Raw genomic sequence first — 26,435 nt, 5'->3', positions numbered from 1 at the left:
CGTGCCCCAGAGAATGCCACTGATTTGTCTCTGTATATTAGATAAAGGGAGAGTTTGAGGGAGGGAGATGAACTCCTCATGAACTAGACAGAGACATTGATTCAGTGTTTGTCTGAGTGTCAGCGCACTCCTGACAGACTTCACTCACATGCATCTCAACGCCGTTTCTTTACTTAACACTGCATATTGATCCGCTGTCACTCCAGAGAGGGTTGCCATGACACTACACCGACAGATCCACCCTCCGTCTCCATAGCAGCTGTGACAGAAGGGTACGGGGTGTGATGGTCAGATGCACAGCTTCTCATGTATGTGCATGCAAACAAACGTGATGGGACTCATAAAATATTTGGCTGATTTATGAAATGTCAGGGCCTTTAACACATAGCTTTTATCGGCATAGTGGTCTCATTAAATTTTATGGAGAGCAGATTTTTATGATGCTAGATCAGCTTTTGATTTATGTTTTTAGTTATTGAGGGTGTGGTGGTATTTGTTTTGGAGAGAGAGAGAGTGTGCGTCAAAATAGGACAGTGTTAAAAGCCACTGATGAAATCATGCTTGAATCCATAGTAAATTTGGGCCTTGCAATGAAAACATCAGATGAATCAGATCAAATGATTGTTTAATTAAGTTCATCTAAATTGATGTGCTGCATTCAGAGCGAGCTGGGGGTTTAACTCTTGCTCGTCTGTCTAGCATGAGTCATATCGTTCAGAAACACATTTAGAAACAGTTCGGCAGGCACAAAAGGCAAGACTAGTGCATTGTGTGTGCAAATAAATTTCTGAAAATCTGCATAGGCTATTTCTTCTGTAGAAACGGAGTGGATTGACAGTGCAAGAACAATACGGGACAACAAAACAAGTTGAACACATTCTATGCTATACAAAGGGCACAGTGTGTAAAGACTAAAATGAGATGGCATGGGACTCTAAATGTCACATTTGACTGACAATTCACAGATTGCACAGAATACAAAATAGACATAGGTTTGTTTGATTAACAAATTGATGAAAACCTGTCATTTTGTAAAATATTATTGCAATTCAAAATAAAAGTTTTCTATTTTAATATATTGTAAAATATAATTTATTCCTGTGAAGCAATGCTGACTTTTCAGAATCATTACTCCAGTCTCCAGTGTCACATGATCTTTCAGAAATAATTCTAATATGCTGATTTATAATCAATGTTGGGAACAGTTGTACTGCATAATATTTTGGGGGGACCTGTGGCACTGTCTTCAATAAAATAAAAAGAACAGTGTTTTATTCAAAATAGAAATTGCAATATACACTGCTGTTCAAAAGTTAGGGGACAGAATTCTTTTTTTCCTTTTTAAATAAATTCATTTCTATTATTCTTTTTATTTAGCAAGTCTTTACTAAAGAGACTCATGTTGTTAGAATGACTTCTATTCTGAATAAATGCTTTTTTAACTATTTATTTATCTATCAGATAATGACAGAAAAAAGTATTACATCTTTCAAAAAAAATATTAAGCAGCATAACAGTTTTGTTAATATGAAGAATCATGTGACACTGCAGACTGGAAGAATAACTGATGAAAATTCAGCCCTGCATCACAGAAATAAATGAAGTAATAATTAAGTATATTAAAAAAGGAAGCCAATATTAGAAATCACACTAGTATTTTACAATAATACTTTTTATTTTTGATCAAATAAATACTTTGATAAGCATAAGAGACTCCATTAAAAACATAAAAAGTTTTACTTACAGTATACTAATCAATATTTTCCAAAAATTTTCTTCCAAGATTTTTCTTTACAATTATGATGAACTAATAATTCATACAACAATGTTTGGGTTAAAATGTTAAATTATTTTATATTATAAAAGACTTGTCAACCTTGACACAGAGGGCACCTCTCGTTTTAAGTTTTTCACTTTGATTGCACGGAATGTATTTGATTTTCAAAGGTTCTTCAAATATGAATAAACAAAAAAGCAGCTTAGTTTTTTTTTTTTTTTTTTTAAGTTCAAAATTCTAATTTGAATTTCAATTCAGAAAAACATGCTCATCAGTCTGTATATATGAATTGCATTCTAATGCATTTCTGAGTACATAAATGAGCATCAAGTCACTGACCCAAATAATAATACAAGCAAAAAATACATTCAGTGCACACAAAGAGTCATCTACACCCTTTGCATAATACATGTGTGGAAAGAATAGACTGCGGGTTTGCAGCGGGTCTTCAAACACAGGCAGACACTGGTCTTGGCTTGTGTCTATAACAGGCTTTCAATAGTCTGCTGTCCTGCTCCGTCTTGGTGCTCTGATTAGTGATGATGACGACAGTCGTGTAAGCTGCAAATATAAGCTGCACGCTTTCTCGCTGTCTCACACACAGATATTATACAGCAGTGTGTTTACTGGGGCCGGGCCAGTAGCTAGATGAGCAATAATTTCAAATAATGAATGAGAGAGAAAGAGCATAGCATTAATCAATGCGGTATAGACTTTACACACAAAAAATGACACCCACCTGCCCTGCAGCATCCATGGCAGAAAAGGACAACATGGACGTCTGTAATGATCATTACTGTCCTCCTTTCTCTCTCTCTCTCTCTCTCTCTCTCTCTCTCTCTTTTCCCTCACTTTCTCTCTTGCTCTCTCCCAGCTCATTGTTATTTTTATAGCAGATAATGGAGTGGGTGTTGTGGCGCAGGACAAAGCCACAGATTCCCTTGTTAGGTCGCAATAACTCACTCACATTAAAGACTCTTTATCGGGTGTGTAATTAAAGGTTTTGGGCTGTTTCTGGAAAACAGCACATGGACTTTGGGGTAAAAGATGCTTTTTGTCTGCACCAAGCTGCTAGAATCTCAGATATTCGAGGATGTGTGGGGTGTGCGGTTGTTGGCTTTGGGATGCTTGGAATATCTGGGTTGTGTAGGGGTGTGTTTGCTCCTGTGTTGGGGCGACTTTGGAATGTGGCTGTGGTCGGGAAAACACAGCAATTACGACTTCAGCAAGCATGGATGCTCACTAATGAAGCTGAATAACTCCCAGCTAACGAACAGGTAAACAAATACACACACATCAGTGAACACACGCGCTCACCCAGCGATCGGGCGCCTGTGGCTGTATGCGGCAGTGTAATTGGGGTAATGGCCTGGTAATCAGGAACTGGTTGGTTCAGTTGAGAGGCTGTTTAGGCCACGGGCAGGAGCCTTAAACCATGGCGCTCTAATACATCTGCATCTCTAAACACGAAAGATCGCTGCACCATTGCCCAGCAGCGACTGCTAAATGCTAATACATGGAAATCTTAATGAGTGTGCTTGGATAAATGACTTCCTGTGCGTGTGTGAGAATGTGTGTAATTTAGATAAAGGTTAGAAAGGTTAACACACTGTCTGCCCTCGGCAGTAACACATTAACTTTGAGTTGGGAACTGGAAAATCTTTGTGGGAAACTGTCATTTTTTCACTACTGTTGCTTATTTGCATTTTTATTTAGACACACTTCTTTAAACGTAAACCGCAGATTCCTGTACAGCTTTGTGTGTAGTATGTGTACACAAACTAAAAATCTGAGATTCAAAATTGATTTTATAAATAAAGAGAAAGTTTAGGATAATAAAAAACCCATGTAAAACAAGAAAATATGATTCAAATTGATATATACGTATGTATGTATGTTATATATGTATGCAGACACACAAACACATATATACACTATATTGCCAAAAGTATTCGCTCACCTGCCTTGACTCGCATAGGAACTTAAGTGACATTCCACTCCTAATCCATAGGGTTCAATATGACGTTGGCCCACCCTTTACAGCTTCAACTATTCTGGGAAGGCTGTAAACAAGGTTTAGGAGTGTGTTTATGGGAATTTTTGACCATTCCTCCAGAAGCGCATTTGTGAGGTCACACACTGATGTTGGATAAGAAGGCCTGGCTCTCGTTCTCTGCTCTAATTCATCCCAAAGGTGTTCTGTCGGATTGAGGTCAGGACTCTGTGCAGGCCAGTCAAGTTCATCCACACCAGACTCGGTCATCCATGTCTTTATGGACCCTGCTTTGCGCACTGGTGCACAGTCATGTTGGAAGAGGAAGGGGCCAGCTCCAAACTGTCCCAAATGTCTTGGTATGCCGAAGCATTCAGAGTTTCTTTCACTGGAGCTAAGCGGCCAAGCCCAGCTCCTGAAAAACAACCCCACACTATAATCCCCCCTTCACCAAACTTTACACAATGCAGTCAGACAAGTACCATCCTTCTGGCAACCGCAAAACCCAGACTCATCCATCAGATTGCCTTCTTCTCCACTGCTGTAGAGTCCAGTGGCGGCGTGGTTTACACCACTCCATCCCATGCTTTGCATTGTGCTTGGTAATGTATGGCTGCAGCTGCTCGGCCATGGAAACCCAAAACCATGAAGCTCTCTGCACACTGTTCTTGAGTTAATTCGGTTGACTCTGCACAAAGTTGGCGACTGGACCCAGCTCCGTCATTTTATGTGACCTACCACTTTGTGGCTGAGTTGCTGTCATTCCCAAACTTCCATGTTCTGACAGCTGACTGTGGAATACTTAGGTGCAAGGAAATTTCACGACTGGATTTGTTGCACAGGTGGCGTTCTACACAGTTCTATGCTGGAATTCTCTGAGCTCCTGAGAGCGACCCATTCTTTCATAAATGTTTGTAAAAACAGTCTGCATGCCTAGGTGCTTGATTTTATACACCTGTGGCCGTCGAAGTGATTGGAACACCTGATTCCGATTATTTGGATGGGTGAGCGAATACTTCTAGCAACATAGTGTATGTGTGTGTGTATACAAATGATAAATTTATATACATATTTTTCCTCCACATTAAATATATATATATAATTTAATACAAATTATTAATATTTATTTGAAAATTAAATATTATTTTTCTAATTAAAAATATTGGAAATATTTAATATTTACAAATATTTAAAGCCCCTCCGAGGATCGCCACCTTAACGTGGTGGAGGGGTTTGAGTGCCTGAATGACCCTAGGAGCTAGGTTGTCCGGGGCTATATGCCCCTGGTAGGGTCTCCCATGGCAAACAGGTCCTAGGTGACAAGCCAGACAAAGAGCGGTCCATGACACCCTTATGGAAAAGACCTGGAATGGAGTCGCGACGTCGCCCGGTATGGCGCAGCCGGGGCCCCGCCATGGAGCCAGGCCTGGGGCCGGGGCCGGCATGCGAGCGCCTGGTGGCCGGGTCTTGCCCCACGGGACCCGGCCGGGCTCAGCCCGAAACAGCGGCGTGGGGCCATCCCCCCGTGGGCCCACCACCTGCAGGAGGGACCGTAAGGGGCCGGTGCCTTGTGGTTTGGGTAGCAGTCGAAGGCGGGGACCTCGACAACCCAACCCCTGGACTCAGAATCTAGTTTTAGGGACATGGAACGCCACTCTCTCTGGGGAAGGAGCCTGAGTTGTTGCGTGAGGTTGAGAGATACCGGCTAGAGATAGTCGGGCTCACCTCCACGCACTGCTTGGACTCTGGAACCCATCTTCTCGAAAGGGGCTGGACTCTTCACTACTCTGGTGTTGCCCGCAGTGAGAGGCGGCAGGCTGGTGTGGGCTTGCTCATAGCTCCCCAGCTTAGCCGCCATGTGTTGGAGTTTAACCCGGTGGACAAGAGGGTCGCCTCCCTGCGACTTCGGGTTGGGGGAGGACTCTCACTGTCATTTGTGCCTACGGGCCGAATGGCAGTGTAGAGTACCCGGCCTTCTTGGAGTCCTTGGGAGGGTGCTGGAAAGTGCTCCAACCGGGACTCTATCGTCCTGCTGGGGACTTCAGCGCTCACGTTGGTGATGCTAGTGACACCTGGAGGGGCGTGATTGGGAGGAACGGCCCCCCCGATCTAAACCTGAGTGGTGTTCTGTTGTTGGAATTCTGTGCTAGGCACGGTCTGTCCATAACGAACACCATGTTCAAGCATAAGGGTGTCCACCAGTACACCTGGCATCAGGACACCTAGAGGGCGGAGGTCGATGATCGACTTTGTGGTTGTATCATCTGATCTCCGGCCGCATGTCTTGACACTCGGGTGAAGAGAGGGGCGGAGCTGTCAACTGATCACCACCTGGTGGTGAGTTGGATCCGTTGGCGGGGAGGAGGCCGGACAGACTTGGCAGGCCCAAACGCACCGTGAGGGTCTGTTGGGAACGTTTGGCAGAGACCCTGTCAGGGAGATCTTCAACTCCCGCCTCCGGCAGAACTTTGACCGGATCCGAGGAGGCTGGAGACATTGAGTCCGAATGGACTATGTTCTCTACCTCTTTGGTCGGCGCAGCCGTCCGGAGCTGTGGCCGTAAAGTCTCCGGTGCGCGTGTCGTGGCGGCAACCCGAACCCGATGGTGGACACGGAAGTAAGGGATGCCGTCAAGCTGAAGAAGGAGTCCTATCGGGCATGGTTGGCCCGAGGACCCTGAAGCAGCTGACAGGTACCGTGGGCCAAGCGGACTGCTGCCCGGTGGTTGTGCAGGCAAAAACTCGGGTCTGGGAGGAGTTCGGGGAGGCCATGGAAAATGACTATCGAACGGCCTCAAAGAGGTTCTGGCAAACCGTCCGACGCCTCAGAAAGGGAAAGCAGTGCCCTGCCAACACCGTATATAGTGCTGATGGGAACCTGCTAACCTCGACTGGGGATATTGTGGGGCGGTGGAAGGAATACTTTGAGGACCTCCTCAATCCCGTCAACACGTCTTCCACTGAGGGAGCAGAGGCCGGGGATCGGGGGACTCGACCATTACCCTAGCTGAGGTCACTGAGGTGGTTGAGAAGCTCCTCTGTGGCAAGGCACCAGGGGTGGACGAGATCCGCCCGGAATACCTCAGGTCTCTGGATGTTGTGGGGCTGTCTTGGCTGACACGCCTCTGCAGCATCGCGTGGACGCGGGGGAAAGTGCCTCTGGACTGGCAGACGGGGTGGTGGTTCCTCTTTTCAAGAAGGGGACCGGAGGGTGTGCTCCAACTATAGGGGATCACACTTCTCAGCCTCCTGGGAAAGTCTATGCCAGGGTACTGGAGAGGAGAATCCGCCCGATAGTTGAACCTCGGCTTCAAGAGGAACAATGCGGGTTTTCGCCTGGACGTGGAACACTGGACCAGCTCTATACCCTCTCCAGGATGCTGGAGGTTCCTGGGAGTTTGCCCAACCAGTCTACATGTGTTTTGTGGATTTGGAGAAGGCATTCGACCGGGTTCCTCGTGGTGTCCTGTGGGGGTGCTCTGGGAATATGGGGTAAGGGGCCCTTTGCTAAGGGCTGTCCGATCCTGTATGATCAGAGCAGGAGCTTGGTTCGCATTGCCGGCATTAAGTCAGACTTGTTTCCAGTGCATGTTGGACTCCGACAGGGCTGCCCTTTGTCACCGGTCCTGTTCATTATTTTTATGGACAGGATTTCTAGGCGCAGTCAGGGGCCGGAGGGGGTCTGGTTTGGTGACCACAGGATAGCTTCTCTGCTTTTTGCTGATGATGTTGTTCTGTTGGCTGCATCTGGCCAAGACCTACAGTGTGTGCTGGGGCGGTTTGCAGCTGAGTGTGAAGCGGCAGGGATGAAAATCAGCACCTCCAAGTCTGAGGCCTTGGTCCTCAGTCGGACAAGGGTGGCTTGCCCCTTCAGGTTGGTGGGGAGCTCCTGCCCCAGGTGGAGGAGTTTAAGTATCTTGGGGTCTCGTTCACGAGTGAGGGAAGGATGGAACGAGAGATTGACAGGCGGATCGGTGCAGCTTCTGCAGTAATGCAGTCGCTGTACTGGTCTGTCATGGTGAAAAAAGAGCTAAGTCGCAAGGCGAAGCTCTCGATTTACGGTCGATCTTCGTTCCTACTCTCACCTATGGTCATGAGCTTTGGGTCATGACCGAAAGAATGAGATCCCGGATACAAGCGGTGAAATGAGTTTCCTTCGTAGGGTGGCTGGGCGCTCCCTTAGAGATAGGGTGAGGAGTTCAGTCACTCGGGAGGAGCTCGGAGTAGACCCGCTGCTCCTCCACATCGAGAGAGGCCAGCTGAGGTGGCTCGGGCATCTGTTCCGGATGCCTCCCGGACGCCTCCCAAGGGAGGTGTTCCGGGCATGTCCCACCGGGAAGAGGCCCCGGGAAGACCTAGGACACGCTGGAGAGACTATGTCTCTCGGCTGGCCTGGGAGCGCCTCGGTGTCCCCGGAAGAGCTGGAGGAAGTGTCTGGGGAGAGGGAAGTCTGGGCATCCCTGCTTAGACTGTTGCCCCGCGACCCGGCCCCGGATAAGCGGAAGAAAAGAAGAAGAAGAAGAAAATATTTAAAGCATTTTTAAACCACTTTCTTAACAAAAAAAAAAGATAGTTAGGGTGAAAAGAATGCATGTACATTACTAGTGAAGTGCTGAAGTGCCGATCCAATATGTCACAAAGTGACAGTTTACTTAAACTCTCTCGATCTGGCCTCAGGCCATTCTCATTGTTAAGCTTTGACTTAATATCATTTGTAACAAGAAAAAATGAATTAAATTAGAAAAATACAAAAAAGAAGCATTTTCACTTTAGAGCTTTCAGACTTTTGGACCCTACTGAAGAGGTATAGTAAAATTAATTGTGTTCTCATAATGGACAAAACAGAAATGACTGACGAGCCTGGCATTTGTCCAAGAATAAGACAATTTAGAGGCTCAAGCCTGTAGAAAGCAGTTGGATAGGCAGAGACAGTAGGAGAGCAGCAATGCTGAGAAGAAGAAGAATGCTGAGATATAGTGAGGCATAATTAAGCTGTATATACCTGCAGAAATTACCGGAGAACTGATTTAGATGCTTCTCCTAAAAGTCTCAATGATTGAGAGAAGCGGAAGGTTGTCTTTTTATGCCTGATGAGCCCCATATGTCTGACTCTGGGTGTTTATGAGAGAGAGAAGGTATGAGACATCACATGTTTAAATATATTCATGATGACTGAGAGAATACAGGGGAAAGCAGTAGAAAGTGTGGTGTTTCCTCAACACTTAATTAGCAGCATATATGTGGTTGTGCGCGTTTAGGGGAAATGGAAGTGTATGCGAGATCACAAGTTTAAAAATAATTTTGATGACTATAAGGGCACTGGTGAGAGTCATTTTTAACACTTGACAGCAGTGTGTGTGTGTTTACTTAGCTATACTTTAGGGACAAATTTGTCCTCAGAAGTGAGCTAAATGTGACAAAACATCCCCTTGAGGACATCTGTGGTCGTCCTCAATTGCAAAAATGATTCATACTTAAAATAATATTAAGTCCACATAAAATCAGTATTGGTAGTACCCTATTCATTCTCAAATTACTTTGTTGAAGACCCTGATCCTGAGGCATGGCGCATAATTATAGCATGGTTTGCAAATGGGTTGTAGACAACGTTTTGAATTACATGGATGAAAAAGAGATGCAGAGAAAGACGATATAAATGTCCTACATCACATAATATTATTTACAATTTACAGATTTCTTATCTGTTTAGTTATGTTTTTGTCTACTGAAAGTGTTCTGGATATATGTTTAGCAAGCTTAACAACTGACTTGTTGTTATTGAACTATAGTACGCCTACATATGATATCAAATATAACTAAAATACAACCATAAACAATACATTATTATTAAGTACCTTACATCTTGGACACAATATTGCAGGTTACTTTGTTTTTGCTCCAACGTTACAGGTCCATACAAAAGCCTGCACTTTAGTGACTGAATGATTCAACGACTCACTCAAAGAATCACTTCATTTGTTTCTATTTTCAAAATCTGAACCGCATTTTAGCAAGTTAGCAACCTTTCGCGTTGCTGTATAAATCAGTTCATCCCTGCATTTTCTAAATTGTTTTTATGTAGGGGCCGTGGAGGTTTTGAATCTGTAGCTAAATGATTCAGCGTCTCACGCATAAACACAGTAACTTATCGCAACCTATAGGCGTGTACTTGAAAAAATCCCCAAATACTAAGCAATCAAGGTGGCCGTGGACATGATCCTGGATCAACATTAATGTCCAAAAAATTAAACTTATCCCAGTCCCTACCCCTAAACCTAACACCACCCAAAATGTATTCAGTGGGAAATCATAGCTGATTTACAAGGGTGTAGAAGCACCTAACCCTGATCATTAACCTAAGACAGATATTTCCTGAAAAAGTTTCCATCAGATCTGATGGGTTGATTGGATGATGGGAATGTTGTTTCGGGATAAACAAGAAGGCCGATCCAGGAATATCTTGTTCTTGGTGAAATGACGCTCACCAAGCAATCAAATCCTATAGCTAGAATGAACTTCTGTACTATGTTTAGTGTGATAGACCACAAAAGTGTGAATGACTGGAGCAGTATTTGTCAAAAACAGAGTCGGAAATATTGAAAAATCACACGAGTGACATCAGGAGCTGTGGGTGTTGAAGGAGCAGTGACCTTGGAGATGGGGATTCGGCCTCCTCCTGTGGCTACTGTCTACTGCCTTAATGCGCAGTGGCAGAAACCTCACTGCCTCCCCGGAGAGACGCACACATATTGGTGCACACACAGAGACTCAGTGTCGCTGACATCAGTTTAATCCTCAGACAGTTTAAATGCATGGGCTGAGTCTAGGCCTCAGCTGTGATTAGTGCTGGGCAGAGTGTGATGAATGAGACTGCTGAAGATACATACACACGCACACACTTGTGCCGCATTGTTATCATGAAGAGTGATGGGGTGAGTCAAACTGCATGGCATATATGCGGCATATTACAGTGCTTGACGCAGCTCGAGTAAAATGAATGGTGACCACTTGTGAACCGCATGTCTGTTCAAAGTCAGAGGTAGAGAATGCATAAGATAAACCTGCTGGCATGATGATAACCAGAAACGCGGATGCCAGCCATTTTTGAGGAAAAAAAATGTAGGTAAAAAGATACATGTCAGAATGTTCTGCAAGCTTAGATAACATTTCTTCTGTGTCAAGACTAGCTCACTAAGGTCTAATCATAACCTTAAAATTATGCAAATATCCTACATTGAGACCCAGATATTACAGTGACATTGATACAATGTTGAGTTTTTACCCAAACCATCATCTTGGCTGAGTTTGACTTTTCAATGTTTAAAGTGTGCTGGATCAGCATTGACATGAACTATTAATTTGTAGCTGAGAACCACAAGATCATTGCAAGCTTTCATGTAGATTGCTAGTGGCTGTTAACCAGTGAGCTTAGAAGAAACTGTCACTGAAAACACCATAGCTCAGTTATTCTACAACAACTGGGAACAATTTTTTCATGCTATGTGGTTTAAATGACAAAAAATGGATTGTTTCTATCTTCATGCAGAGCCCAGTCTCAACAAACCTGCCTGGAAGTTTCTACAGTTCCTGAAGGCCTTAATTAGACCCTTCGTGTGTGATTAATTTGGATTGAAGATAAATTCAGCTAGAAAGTGAAGACTATACACTCCTGCCACAATGCTTCCATTCACAGTTGTTAATTGTTAAAACTGTTAGAGTGATTGAAGCTTTATTAATTTTAGAGGGCGTTTACACGACTAATAATTTAAAAATGGAAAACTTTTTTTATGTATTTTGTCCAGTCATTTACAAGACAACAGTGTTTTTGGAGGCTTGAACATGCAAACATGTTTCATGCCTGTGGAAATGTGCACAGGTGTGTGTTATTTCTTTACAAAGTGACATTGACAACTACTGGCCTGGCATGCATATTACAGCATTTTTAGTTATATTCACAGATCTTTGATCATTTGACGATGTTGTCCATTTTTTATTACACCATTGTCATGTAAGCATGCTTTTATGTAGATTAAACAGACTTCAATGATACTACATCCATAGTTCTAACTTATTCAGCAAATGTTTAATATTATACATCTGATTGTTCTGTACTACAGCTGAACTGACTCGCTCTAAAGTAGCATTCATATGCTGATGTTGCATTTAAATGTATCTCAGTGTTGTTTAACAGACATCTTGCAGACGTTTGTAAGCTATCTGAGATCATGAGTTCATCCAAAAATGAACATTTTGTCATCATTTACTCACTTTCAAGTTGTTCCAAACCTGAAAGAGTTTGCTTCTTAAAAAATATTTAGAAGAACCTCAGTGGCTACTGTCAACATTTTTCAGAATATCTTCTTTTGTGTTCAACAGAAAAAAGAAAGGGTGAGTAGATGACAGAATTTTCATTTTCATTTCATCATCCCTTTAACTCAGACTGCAACAACTGTTACAACATTTTAATTGTGTTTTCAATGTTGTGTCAACAAAAGAGATTGAGAATGGACATTGCTGTCATTGTAACATCGCTTCAACAACATTACTGTTGATTATGCATTGGTGAATCAGCAGCAGTGACATAGATTCCACCAAGTATACTGTTGATTTAAAGACATTTACTGATGTAAAAAAATCAACATTACAGTGGAGCATAGCTTTGATGATATTACCCGGGTTTTTTTCCAAAAGATCTTTGCACATTGAGTCCAAAATTGTCCCTACAAAATTTTTGCACATCAAAAAATTAATATGACCTCAAGTTGTTTCAACCATATTTACACACTGCCTGCTTTCACCTGTCATAATGGGGTTTTTTTTTCCAATTTTTCTATATTTTTGCATACGCAGCAAGCATTTTGATAGGAAAAAAGGACAAAAAAGAAATTCTGAATTGTTTCAACAACAAAATATGTTTCTTCCCTCTCCGGATCATGTTTTATCTAGCCTAGGGCACAAAGTCAGTCAGGACCACCTGGAACCACTTCAAAAAAAAAAAAAAAGTACAGTACAGTACAGTACAGCCCTGATAATAACATTACACATTCACTCTCGTTTGTTTACCTCCGGCTGCTTTTGAAGGCATTACATGAGCTTCAGAGGTTGGATTCGTCACGTGCGCGGGTTTATATGTCAGAACTTGTGTTTGAACATTTGAGTTTCCAGTGTCAGATATGTCATCATCTCTCTTTGATCTGTCTCTCTCTTATTGTTATTCACCGGGATGCGATGTCTCGTGGGAAATGTTCTCTGATGTCAAATTCCACTCTGTCAGAATGGATGCTGATAATCTAACTCCATTAAGCGTGGATCTGGAGGCTTGGCTTTCTTTTTGCGCACACACACACACACAAAACACACACACACACACACACACACACACTTGGTCTATTTGCAGTCTTAAGTTGACGGAGAATCATGTCTACAGCCATAATCCCCCTAATTGCGTGTGTCTTTTCACATTGACACATCCATAATTCACCTTAAATTGTTTATTCAACAAATTAATCCCATCAACCTGCCACTTTAGACACACCGTGTGAAATAGGATTGTGTCGGCAGAGATGGGTCATGTGACCCGATGCTAATCACCGTAACTGAATTACTGCATACTGTGGTTTATTGAGCCCAAGAGCTTTCAAAATGCTTTTAGTTTCAGTTACTCTGAACTTTGAGCCAAGGCCACAGGAAAGATAAACAAAACTACAAATGTTTATCTGTAATCTGGTTTTGACAAACAGCAGAAGATAATTTTATTTAGTGAAGCAAAATTCATTTCAAATTACACACTGGATGGAAACCAGGGCGATGTTTGAATGAAATAAAATTACTGCTGTCAAACAACTGAATCGCGATTAATCGCATTCAAAATAATTGTTTTTGTTAACATTACATATCTGTGTGTATTCTGTGTATATTAATTATTTGAAAAACGCATATATACCATTTATATTTTGAAAATACATGTACTTATATGTTTATATGTAGAATCATATAATTAATATGTAAATGTATATGTAAATATATCTTATGTTTATATAAGATATAAACATATATCTTGAATATATTTGTGCATGTGTATTTATATATGCGTAATATACACAGCGAGGCACACGTATATTACATATATGAAAAATTATTTAGATTTAATTCTGATTATTTGTTTGACAATTAACCATATCAAACAATATAACTAAATCACTTAATATTAAACTAAAATTTTATTTAAAAAATTAATGTATGATGATGATTTTGGGGGGGAAATGTCCCTTTAATATGACATAGCCAACTTTGTCACTGTGAAGTTAATGCACTGCAATATCTGTGTCTACCCGTTTATGTGGCAGTAAACAGCCTCACATGGATGTTCTGTCTGAGACTCTAAGCTGCAGACTGTAGTTTATAAACGGAGATGTCACATTGATGATTGATTGAGTTTTTTCCCTGCTTTCTTGCGCCGTTGCTCCACACACACACACACACACACACCACTTGCACTCATATTCTTCCCTCATTCTGCCTCTGTCTGCAGTGACCTTCACTTCCTCTGCACCTCATATTCTCTCTCCATCTCTTTCTGTGTTTGTGGTATACTGCTAAAGGCTTTTTCTCCAATGAATCAGCTGTCTCCCTGATTGTGTTTTCAGATTTGAGTGGCGTTTTGCTCATTCTGTTTGTGTGATGGGATAATTCTGTCATTCATGCTCAAGTACATGCTGTTTTCATGAGCTGTGGTTAATGTCAGTTAGTCATTAGCATTATTACACAAATATATATATGGGTAGTTGACGTATCAATGTTGTGACAGAAAAAAGACCCTCTAACATTGACGATAAATAAACCTCACGCGTGCTATTTGTAACTCGAAGAATGAAGATACATTTTTCAAATGTTATTTGTGTTAAGGTTTTTTTTCTACATTTTTCCTATGTCACATCATAAAACACAGTCCAGTTTTTATTTGTCAACCACCCATATATCTCCAAATAAATAATAAATGGAAAAATATATATATAATAAATACAAAAATAAAAATAAACGTATGGATGTGTTCAGCTTTAATTCAAGATGCTGAACAGAAATAAAAAAGTGCTTAGAAACAACCATTTGTATACACAGTGCCCCTATCAAGTGACTCAAATGTAATTGGACAAATCATCGTAAATTAAAATGTTTCTTTCTGAGAATCCTTTGCAGGCAATGACTGCCTTAAGTCTGAAACTCATAGACATCACCAGAGATTGTGTTTTCCTTTCTTTGTGATGCTTTGCCAGGCCTTTAGTGCAGCTGACGTCATTTGCTGTTTGTTTGTGGGTCTTTCTGCCTCTTGTCTTTAACAATCCGAATGCATGCTCGATCGGGTCGAGGTTGCAGAATATTTGACTTTTTACCTTCGAAATGCTTTGGATCTTGGAGCTTTTTCAAGCCTGTCTTTCTATTCTTTCCTCTTCTTATCATGCTGTTACAGGTCAATCTTTATTTCAGTTGTCCAAAAAATGCTTTTCCAGAAGTGCTCTGGCTTTTTTTTTTTTCCCCCTTAGATGTTTTTTTTTGGCAAAGTCTAAGAACTTGTTTGCACCTTGTGGTGAACCCTCTGTATTTGCTCTGGTAAAGTCTTCTCTTGATTGTAGACTTTGACAGGGACACATCTACCTCCTGGAGAGCGTTCTTCACTTCATTAGATATTGTGAAACGGTTTTTCTTTTTATGTTGCTGATCTCACAAGTGTGCCCTTTTTTCTCAGAATGTATGAGAAAAAGTGCTGAGAAGTGTTGATTTGGCCGCACAGACTGTTCCTGCAATCTCTGTTGAGTTTGTTTTGTTTCTGAATTGTCCGTTTCGCTTGTATGGAGGAGATACTTGACTGCGTTTCCAGCGACAGCTTCCTAATGCAAACGACTCCTCACATTTACCTGCTTAACTGATGTAGAAATAACAAAGAAATAGCCATCTCCTGTGCATGAACCAGCTTTTGGGTCAGTTGTCCAATTACTTTTGGTCCCTTGGAAAAGGGGAGATTTACATATAAAAGAGCTGTAATTTCTTAACCTTAACTCCAATTTGGATGTGTATACCCTTAAATTAAAGCTCGGAGTCTGCACTTTAAAGCTCAATATAATTGAACTTGAATATGTTTTAGTCAACAGCTAAAATGACAAAAAATGTGCCCACATATACACAGATCTGTGTTTATATATTTGACTTTGAAATGCCTACATTTTTCTCCACAAAAATTGGCTGAACAATAGTAAATGTGACCTTAACAGGAAAATACAGGAGGTATGTTGCCATGGGCAGCGATAAATGTTTAGCAACGTTCTGTGGAAAATTTGCGATTGACCGGAATCGCGTGCACTTAATAGTCGCGTGATAAAACCGTACGGGTTACCTGCTCGGATGTGTTATGTGCTCAGAGATTTCAAGCTGAACCGAGCTAGAGAGAAGAGGAAAGGGTGCTTTAGGACACGAACAAGAGATTGACAGCGCGAGACGAAAGGAGTGAAAGAACGACATGTGATTGACAAGACAGATATTCAGCGAGACATGGCGCGCGCGCGCGCACTCCTTCATACAAACTCCTGCCTTTCTTTCAAAATTCCTCCCCCTTTAACAAAAAAAACATCCTTTAAACCGGTTTGTCCGGACGGCCGGCGTTCTCTCTTTCTTCTTCTATTCCTCTCCTTAGCACTGTCACCCCCATGCTGATGACTTGTGGTAAAATCGCCAGACGTTAACCTGCCTGTCTGTGTAACACCTGCAGTGTGTTTGATCCACGAGAGCAGATCTGTTTTCTCAGTAAACGCTGCACTTTTATGGCGGCGACATCAGGAGTCTGTCTCTAGAACACAACGACCAGCAGGAAGTTAGAAACAACGAGCGGTTCATACGCTTGAAGCGCCATCTTGTGTCAAACCAAGTTATCCGACATTGACACCCATTTAAAACATTTAGCTGAGATGTTTTTATTCAAAATCAGTTACAGATATTATTAGGTTTGTGGGGAAAAAAAGCTAAAAAAAAAAAAAAAAAAAAAAGAGAAAACGTTTAAGATGAAGTTTAAGAATATATTTTATTTCTTTGTTTACAAGTAACATGAATTTTGATCCGGTTCATCTAAAATGTTGAATAATAATTCATAAAATAATTATTTAGAATCGCATTGTTTAATTCGATATTGAATTATTTGCATTATAGTGCCATTACAGAAGTAGCAATTCATTCTGATAATGCCATTTAATGTTTTATAATTATTTCATGGAACAACAGTATTGTTAGTCCTATTATTAGTATTTTCAATACGGAGTCGACACAAATAATGTTTAAGGAATTAAATAACTACATTTCATTTGGCATGTGTCATAAAAGTAACAGTAGGCTACATAATTGTTAATGTAAAAACTAAAAAGATAACAAAAAAAAGAACAAAAACTTCTCACCTGCTTTTTTTTAGACATGGAGTGCCATTCTCACATATTGCCTTTTTTTTTATTTTAACCTGAGCAAAAACTCCTTATGTCAATTAGTATGTCCTATGATTTGTATAAAAACACTTGCACTAAATGCACATAATAGTTATAAACATAAATGACATTTCATGTAATCAGAGATTATTGCAGCATTTCCTATGGCTTAGAAGATGTCTATAGTATAAATATGCCATATAGGACAGATGAGCGGGACTCTATGTGTGTGTGGAGTCTGTGGTTTATTTATCCAGTCTAAGGAAGCGGGGTCTGCTGTAAGGTAACAACAGCACAGCAGGATTTAGGTGGTGCTTCATAAACAACCTGAACTTGTATAGATATGGTGCTGTATGGTGCGCGGGTGGTCATGTCTCATGTTAGCGTGCAAGCTGTTTCGACTGAGGTGAATGCTTTGAGCTCAGAAACGTATGTGTACAAAGTTCACTGAATTCTTTTGTTTCAGAAGATCAAGGACAATTCATTGCTATTCGACCCAAAGAGATGAAAGTCTGTCTGTCTTCCCCTTCAGAATTTCCTCAGCCTAAGGGTGTCGCTACTGGAGCTGTTGTCGCTGGTATTGTTTGTGTGATCTTCCTGGTAGCCTTAATTGCAACTATCGTAATGATTGTCCGCAAACGCCAGAGGAAAAACAGAGAGTAAGTACAGCCGTCTCTGTCATATTCTGTTTTTGTCTGGATTAAATGAACTTTCATCTCACTTGTGCTGATTGTGTGCTTGTGTCTGTTTTCATGCAGCAGTCCACCTACTCACAAACCTCCTCCTCCCGTGAAGACTCACTCCTATTCCGACAGAGTGAGTAGAGCTGAGACCTTCATGCTTAATTTTACACTTGCAATTAAAGATTAGATGAAGAAGAAAACGTTATCAGTTAATTATTTTAACTTCATTTGAAGATAGAGAGGAAATGAAACATTCTGAGGTATTCTCAGTGATAAAATGCATATATTTGTCACACCGATTGCGTGACTACTTCTACAGAAACTCAGATATTCTTGCTTTCACTGAATCTTGTGGTGTTCTTTGTATCGTCTTAAATCAGGCTGGAACATGAACACCAGATCTGATGCAAACTTGTGCAGTTCATGCAGCCCGTCTTTAAAGCAAAAACGGAATGTGATGAAAAACCTTTGATGGAGAGTGTTTGCTTTTAAAAATGTTTAGAGAAATTAGATTTTTCCTGTGATGCTTTTATTAGTTTCGCTCAGCTCCTCTTTCATGCTAGAAGTTATAGGCGTATGTTAAAATCTGAATGCAGCGTTGTTATTGTTAGTTAAACTATTAAAGTTTAACTATTAGAACTATTATAAAACTATTATTAGTTTTAATAAAGCTAAAATAATGTAATAAATATTCAATAAAAGATTAGAATGGACATTTGTAATGTTGCATTGCCACTTAACTAAAATAAACTAGTTAAGTTTAAGCATCAATACAAAGTATCTTAATAAAAAAAAATATGTATACAAAAATATATAAACAATAATTATATATATATATATATATATATATATATATATATATATATATTTTTATTATTATTATTTTCAGTCATATAAATTATATATATATATATGTGTGTGTGTGTGTGTGTGTGTGTGATTTATATGACTGAAAATAATTAATTCAAAAATTATTAATAATAATAATAATATACTAGTATATAAATAATAACAAAATGCTCATTTGAAATGTGCTCATTCTGATGATGCTCTTCCCTGATTGGTTAGGGAAAATCAGAGAAAAGATGAAAATTATGCAATTAAGCTAGGTAGTACAAGATATTTGATGAAAAAAATCTCTGTACTTAAAAATAAGAAAAAGAAAAGAGAAACAAATTACAGATGTTAATATTACAGTTTGTTTATCAAGATTTAGCAATTTTGATAGCAAACTTTATATGCTTAACCATGCATCCTTTCCTTTTGATTCTGTAGCCGATCATCAGTAAACCTGTGTCTGATTCTCAGTTCATGAACTACGAGACGGAGAAAGAGGAACCAATGACAGTAAGAGTCCTTTTCTCTCACTCTCTTTATTCCTCTAATCCTTTGTGGCATTTAAGATGGTAAATCATGCATATTTGATGGCATGTTCATTGTCCATGTATTATTCATGCTTATTAGTCGTGGATGATAATCATTTCTTTTATTTGATAGTGCTTTGACTCTTGCCTCAACACTACGATCTCTTCTCTGACAGGATCTCTCAGCATACCATGATGACAAGGATCATCACGAGCCTTCACGTTTCTCCTGGGAGGACAAACAGACTCCTTATCAGGACGACAGAGACGAAGACGGAATGATGGCAGAGGAAGACGGCTATTACATCACTTCTTCTGTCAATAGAGGGAGCAGCTTCATGTCAGCACCTGTGATAGTGTAGGGACCAAACGGAGCCGTAGCTTTTTATACTGTACTCTGAGTCTGATTGTACTGTTTTATATCGATTGTACTTGTAATATGAAGTAGGGGAAAGTCTTGTAATGTGAAGTATGGAAAATATTTGTAAAGTATAGGTGTGAATGCAAAGGCGTTGCTTTACCCGTACACTGTTAAGGGATCTGTTCTACAGTGCCTCAGTTATGTATTTGCACATTTAGATGTACTTGTGCATATGCAAATTTATTCTTCTTTCTGTTTTTGATTATGAAGGGTTGTATTTTAGTTTGTGCCATTTTTAGGGTGGTTTGACTATGAATGTGTAATATAATATAGCCATAAGGACATAAGGAGCCAGTGATTACAGGTTTAAAGCATTGTTTCTGTAGTTATTATTAGTGGTGTTACTGCTGCAATGTGAAATCTCTTTCTTTTTGCTCTTAAACTCTTTGTACTTGCTTTATCAGAAGATATAATTTTATATTGAATTATTTTAGTAATTTTAGTAAATTGCACTATAGATTTCTTATCGTCTTTTATTTTTATAAATTGCTCTGATATTTTTCTTCTAGAAAAAAAATCTTTGTTACATTATTTTTCAGCGATTGTTTCGACTCAATAAACAAAGTGAATTGGTTTGTGTTCCGGTATTATATCATCGGCGTGCGTGAATGGATGAGTGACATGTCTTAAACATTGGCAAGAAAATCTAAAAATATATATAATTCTTATCATATATAAAATAAAGTGGGGGGAAAACGCCTTAAGGACCTCAATTTTTTTCTTAAATGTGTGGTTTTAGTGACAAACTGATGACAAATTATAAATCAGCGATGAAAAATTTTTATGTCGTTACATTTTTGACAAAAATTACACTCAGTGCTTTATGCATTTACAGTCAAGAGTACAGGCAATTGTAGCTTAACTGGCTGGCCTAACTAGCTATCTGATGCTGATTAGAGGTTATTTTTAAATATATGTTATATTCTGAACAGAGTAACTACACCACTAAGCCGTGTTTTACCCCAAAGGCTAAGTTTGGAGAAAAAAAGGCTTATATAACTGCGATGTCCCTTTCTTACTGCTGAAAATGATGTTTTCTCTCAGCTACTGTACATCACCCCCCGGTAAGCTTCAAGGGGACTACTTCTATTCACTACTTTAATATCGCCATTGTCAACGTAGTATGTTTGGGGTTTTTTTAACATAATTTCAGTAACGTTATTTAATGATTTATTACAAATTGGAATCATTTAATTGCATCATTCAGTAATTTTCACTATTTGGTCTTGGGGCCTTTGCTACAACGTTTGCCAGTAGGCATTCAGTTACAGCCAGCATAAACCTCCTCTCCTGCTCCAGAAGTATAATAGCAATAATTCAGTGCGCAGTAAGTCACCACACGAGGGCGCGCGCTCACCGGAAAACACCTCTCCTCTGCAGCCGTTCAACGCTGAACGCCGATCAGTCGCTTGCTTGCAGGCGAAAATAAGGTACTACAACCTAAAGTTATTCAAAACAGTCGTCAGGATGTGTGCTAATACAGAACGAGCACCCTGCGGCCTGTCTGCAGCAATCTCTTCTGCTGTCTAAAATCGTGAAATACAGACAGCTGTTTTTCTTCGCTTAGAATGGGCAAAATTGCTTAGGAGCAAAAATAAAAGCACGAGAAATCGATGGACCTGCCTTGTAAAAGACAATTGATTCAATTAGATTATTAGCATAATTATAGCCTGCGGTTCGGATGTGCTGAGATATTGTGTGCTTTCTGCAGTTACACGCTTTTCCATCAGATCCGTCAGCACTGCTCTGTGTGCTTGTTTGCTGGCCATTATGATTGAAGACAAGAGGATGTGAGCTGTTGGACCGAAAGCTGCCCTGAGCTCTAGAAACTCCCCTGGGCTCTCACACCCTACTCCCTCATCCACAAACACCCTCAGAAGAACACAAATAATTAAAGATCATATACAGCAGACCTTCCCTCCATAAAAAAACCCAGAGGAATGAATTTTGGAAATCCATCATCTTATATTAAAAGGATAGTTTACCCCCAAATTCTATCATTAGATATGTTGTTCCGAGCTCAAACTGTTCATCTTTGAAACACGAATGAAGATATTTTTGATTAAATGCAAAATCTTTCTGACCCTCCACATACAGCAATGCAACTGAAACATTTAACAGCCGCATAGTTAGTAAGTACATCATTAAAATAATCCATGTGACATTTTAACAATGTCCTTAGTACCTTTCTGGACCTTGAACATTTCGGTTGCATTGCTGTCAGGGTCAGAAAGCTCTCGTATTTCATCAAAAAAATCTTCATTTTTGTTTCAAAGAGTGAGTTATTAAATGCAAAATGTTCACATTTCTGTGAGCTATCCCCTTAAGACACATATAAGACACACAAGTAGGACTGGATTCACAAGTTAAACTGCTTTCAGAAAAATTCAATTATTTTATTTCATTAAAATAAAAAGGTGAAACTGCAAGCTTCTGACCAGAGGACCTCACAGTAGCTTTTTGCATCTTATCTCCTCTGACGGTCTCATGTTGTACCTTGGCAGATTGCTGCAAGAAACCGCTGATGAACTCGACATCCCCAAATAATCCAAAATGTTCCCGCTGAGGCCCTGGTTGCGGGTTGCCCAGGGACAGCTGTTGCCAGGCAACCAGTGACATCACCACAGCAACAATTCTCAGCCTCATCAGAAGACAGACAGAAAGTGTGAGAAGGACAAAGTGTCTGGCTCTGAACTGTGTGGCGGGTTTGTTTGTCATTAATTTGACAGCTGTGTTCTTGATTTAGAGATGCCCTCAGAACCAAAAAAAAATTAATTACCGAGAAACCAAGGAAATTTTAAGCTTGTTTAGAACTGGAAATATAGAAAAATATGTTTCAAAAAGTTTGCAACATAAATAGTGAAATGAAGTTTTTATTTATGTAGAATTTAGATTTATTGTTGTTTTTTATTTTGTAGACATTTCACCTCAAGCATACTTTTTATTCAGTGCTCACTCGCTTTATTAAGAGCAAAACTGTTGGTTATTGTTATATCATTGTAGTTTTAAAAAAAAAATGACAAAGACATTATGAACACTTGTAATGTGACCGGCATAAATTAAAAAAAATATATGTTTAATAAAAATCAACCCCCTGGACATAAAAGTATCCATGGGTTAAGAAACACCCAGATAGATGATTCCGTCTCAATCGTTCATTTAGGATCTGTGTGCTTGATACAGAAGGCCTCAGGAACATCCTCCTCTCCTCAACTAAGCTGTCTAAAAATAAATGAGAAGAGAGGAGGATGAGCAGGCGGAGAGGACGGAAGGATAAAAGAAGGAGGTTAAAGAGGGTGCAGGTGGAGTACACTTCGCTCTGATCCTTCCCTTCTCTCTGCCAATCACAGTCAGATGTGTTCTTATTAGCATGTGTCTCTGCTTTGCTCATACACAGTCTGATGGACAAACTCCACTCCTCCCTTCCTGTCTGTAACCATGTGTCTGACTATGATGAGCATGGCAGCATGTGCACTGTTGTCATGGCTGGTGAGTAAAGACTAAAGACCCCGTAGAGTAGAGTACACTCAACGTGCATAACAGCTATGCTACTTAAAGCCAACACGAAATGACATTCGCAACACATTTTCCTTTGTAATGTGACGTATTTGAAGTGAGCAACTTAAAATATAGGGCTTGGTTTGATCCACCAGTAACTGATTGGCTTGTAAAATGCACCAAACCTGAACGTCTAAATAGCTATTTGGCTATTATTTAACATTATCGAATGACCTAGGTGCTGTCATCAGAATAGAGGCGGAGCAAGTTGTTTCACTTTCATTACTGATTGTGAAGATAAATACATTTTTTCTTTGGAATTTCATGGACTGATGAAGTCTTCACAGTAACACCAGGTATGTGCTTTAGGAAGTAGGATTGATGTGCGTACCATTTTGACAAATGATTGATTCAAAAAAAAAAAAGTTGTGTAACCGTTTTACGGTTTATGTTTTTGAAATATACTGGATGATGAGGACTGAAAAGCATTCGGAGATAACCAGGACTCCGGGATCGCAGCGCAGATTACACCTCGTATTACTGATGCCGCGCAGACCAGTGCTAATCTGTCACGATTTGAGAGGGATAAGCTCAGATATGACGTCGAATGAGCTTTGGAAACCATCTACAGTGCTAGAAATGTTTAGGAACTAATTATATGGGATAGCACCAGAACAATTAACTTCAAAAATACAACAAATGAGCAGTATTGTGTTTATTTTAACTCATTTACAAATAGTTTTTCTTATTTAAAACATATCGTTCACAAAAGTTTTCTCACACCAAGTTAAAATGCCATCTAGATAGACAGACATGCATATCACTTTCAAAAATGTATTTGAGAAAAGCCTATAAAAATTTCCCTATATATTCGTGAAACATGGCAGAAATACTGATTAAAAAATATATTTTGGCCCCGTTTATATTAAGTGACCTTAACTGTACTTAAAGTACTTACATTTAAATTAAACATTAAAGTACATTGTACACCTTAACCCACCTTAACCTTACCCATGTCCTATAGCCTCAACAGCAGCAAGTGATTTGCTATTTAATGTGAGCACAATATGTACATTGCACTTATTGTTTGATGTAATCACATAGTCGTTAAGGTCTCTTAATATAAAGTGGGACCAATATTTTTTTTAGACCTTTTGCCAAATGGGCTGTTGGGTGCATTGATGGCACATAGCAAATCATACTGTACCAAGACAAATGGGACACCCTGCGATCCTGTGAATGTTTTATGACAGTGTGTGGGTGAAGGCCACAGGACTGAGAGTACACCACTTGTGAACCAATCCATCGTCTTTTTAATTGCCAGACATTGCTGCTACATAAAGTTTCATAAATACAGAGTCTGCTCTCTGTGTCTGTAAGTCAGATAGCACCTATTAAAATTTGAAGTGCATGGTAAGTTGTGATAAGGCATGTTGAACAAACACAATAGCTGTCTTCCAAAATCAGGCTTTCTAGCTAAAAACGTAACCTCATAACTGACTGATTTGGAACGCTCTACATAGGCTGCAACTATACTTGTCGTATTAATAGCACTCCGCACCCAAGGCACACTTAATTCACCTCACAATTAATTTTAACACAAATGACTTGAGAGAAACTTTGTGATAAGTGATCTGCGTAGCACATGATAATAACTCCACAGCATTTGAAGCGACCAGGCCCACTTTACTACTTTTGAGACTACTTGTTTCCTGCTAAGAGGATGATATTCCTGTCATGTGACTGTAGACCCCCTATAGTGCTCTGTGTGTGTGATAAGTAATAGTCGCTGTGATTAGACAGATTGTTTAAGGTGCTTAGTGGACAGGATATCTTATTCTCTGCATGTGGAGTAGAGGCCTTCTGTCACCCTGAATCATTAACGTCTCTCTCTTTTTCTGACCCGCGTCATCCATTGTTTTTGGTTAACCTCTGACCCTGAGGCGGGCAGGTTCTTCTGGACCAGAGGAGGACAGGACGAAAGAGGAGGACAACCGGACAGAATGGTGAGTCACATGGTAGATAGTAAAACCATTCAGATTCATTGTCTGAGAGCAACTGGAACATCCTGCTTAACATTTTTGGATTTGGTTTGGAAAGACACGATTGTAATTTTCCGTTTGGGTGAGCAGTTATAAAATATGTTTGGAAACATAGAAGACAATAACGTAATTTAATCATTTAATTTTGGCACAACAGCATGTAGGACATATGTGATACAGATTTTTGTGTGGTTGTCTTGTAAGTGTAAGGTGGACATTGTCCAATCGTAGAGGATTGGGTTTTGTCCACCTGCTCGTGTGAATTTGGGCCCACATGGCTCATTGTTACTGGTGAGAGAACCACATAATTAGTCAGCACTCATGAGATCACGCTGGATCCGCTTTTGTTCCCTCCCTCGTGCTTTCTGCTCTCCTGAAAAGAGCAGCGCTGCTGGACACCAGCATATGTTGGGTTTTAGATGGTAGTGTGCTGATGTCCCCACCAGGTTCCTTAAAGACAGTCATTTATTAGGTATATTTAGGAGGTATATTACACGGTGTTCTGTTCACGCCACGATTCTGGATTCTTTTTCTGCTTTAAATAACACTTTTAGTAATTATTAGAGGACAAAGAATAGTAAATGTCAACAAAGCAAGTCTTCTTTGCATTGTCTTTAAATATATATTTAACGTGTACTGCCGTATATGTACTAAAGCATGTTTAAAAGACAACTGATAAGGAAAAAAGTCGTGAAACTATTTGATTACTTGGATTGACAAAGCAAGATTTGCCGGTTAAACTAGATTTATGACAATGCTTGTCAATCAGCTCATCCGACAAAATTTTAATAGTGAAAAACATTGGCCAAAACAGCACAAAACCGACATAAATTAACATTGTGTGCTAGAGGCAGCCTCTAACATAACAGAAAAATAATAAGAAATACAAAAGGTCCTTTCTGTTTTATAATTGCGTTGTGTATGTGTAAAAGAGAACAGATATACCATTGACTTTGTCCTTAGAAAGAGGATTAGATCTTGTGTTGTAGGGCGTTTTTCCTTCGTGTTGAGATTTATGTTGCAGTAAATTACTAGACTAGTCTTGGATGCTAGATGCATGTTTATGATATGGTCTTTCTTTAGACATGCATTCACTACAGGCAATTTGATTGGTTGATTTAGCATGCCATACTGCTTTTGAAATGATTAATTTATGAGCTTGGAACTTGTATGTATGCTTGTGTTAGTATGTGTGTGT

At 39.9% G+C, this 26,435-nt stretch overlaps 1 protein-coding gene across 1 annotated transcript in view; it reads left to right on the top strand.

Annotated features, from left to right (window-relative positions):
- si:ch73-22o12.1 (nectin-2) overlaps positions 1 to 20,270 on the top strand; it is a 69,792-nt gene extending 49,522 nt beyond the window's left edge. Inside the window, exons 7-10 of the mRNA XM_043261789.1 lie at positions 17,762 to 17,888; positions 17,988 to 18,045; positions 19,188 to 19,259; positions 19,453 to 20,270. Coding sequence (XP_043117724.1) covers positions 17,762 to 17,888; positions 17,988 to 18,045; positions 19,188 to 19,259; positions 19,453 to 19,638 — 443 coding nt within the window. The 3' untranslated portion in view covers positions 19,639 to 20,270. The remainder of the gene's footprint in view (positions 1 to 17,761; positions 17,889 to 17,987; positions 18,046 to 19,187; positions 19,260 to 19,452) is intronic.
- Positions 20,271 to 26,435: the final 6,165 nt, after the last annotated feature.

This window comes from Puntigrus tetrazona, chromosome 16, assembly GCF_018831695.1.
Source record: "Puntigrus tetrazona isolate hp1 chromosome 16, ASM1883169v1, whole genome shotgun sequence".
In the NCBI taxonomy this organism is placed as follows: Eukaryota; Metazoa; Chordata; class Actinopteri; order Cypriniformes; family Cyprinidae; genus Puntigrus; species Puntigrus tetrazona.
Note: the sequence above shows the minus strand (reverse complement) of the source record. Positions and strands in the feature narration are given on the sequence as shown.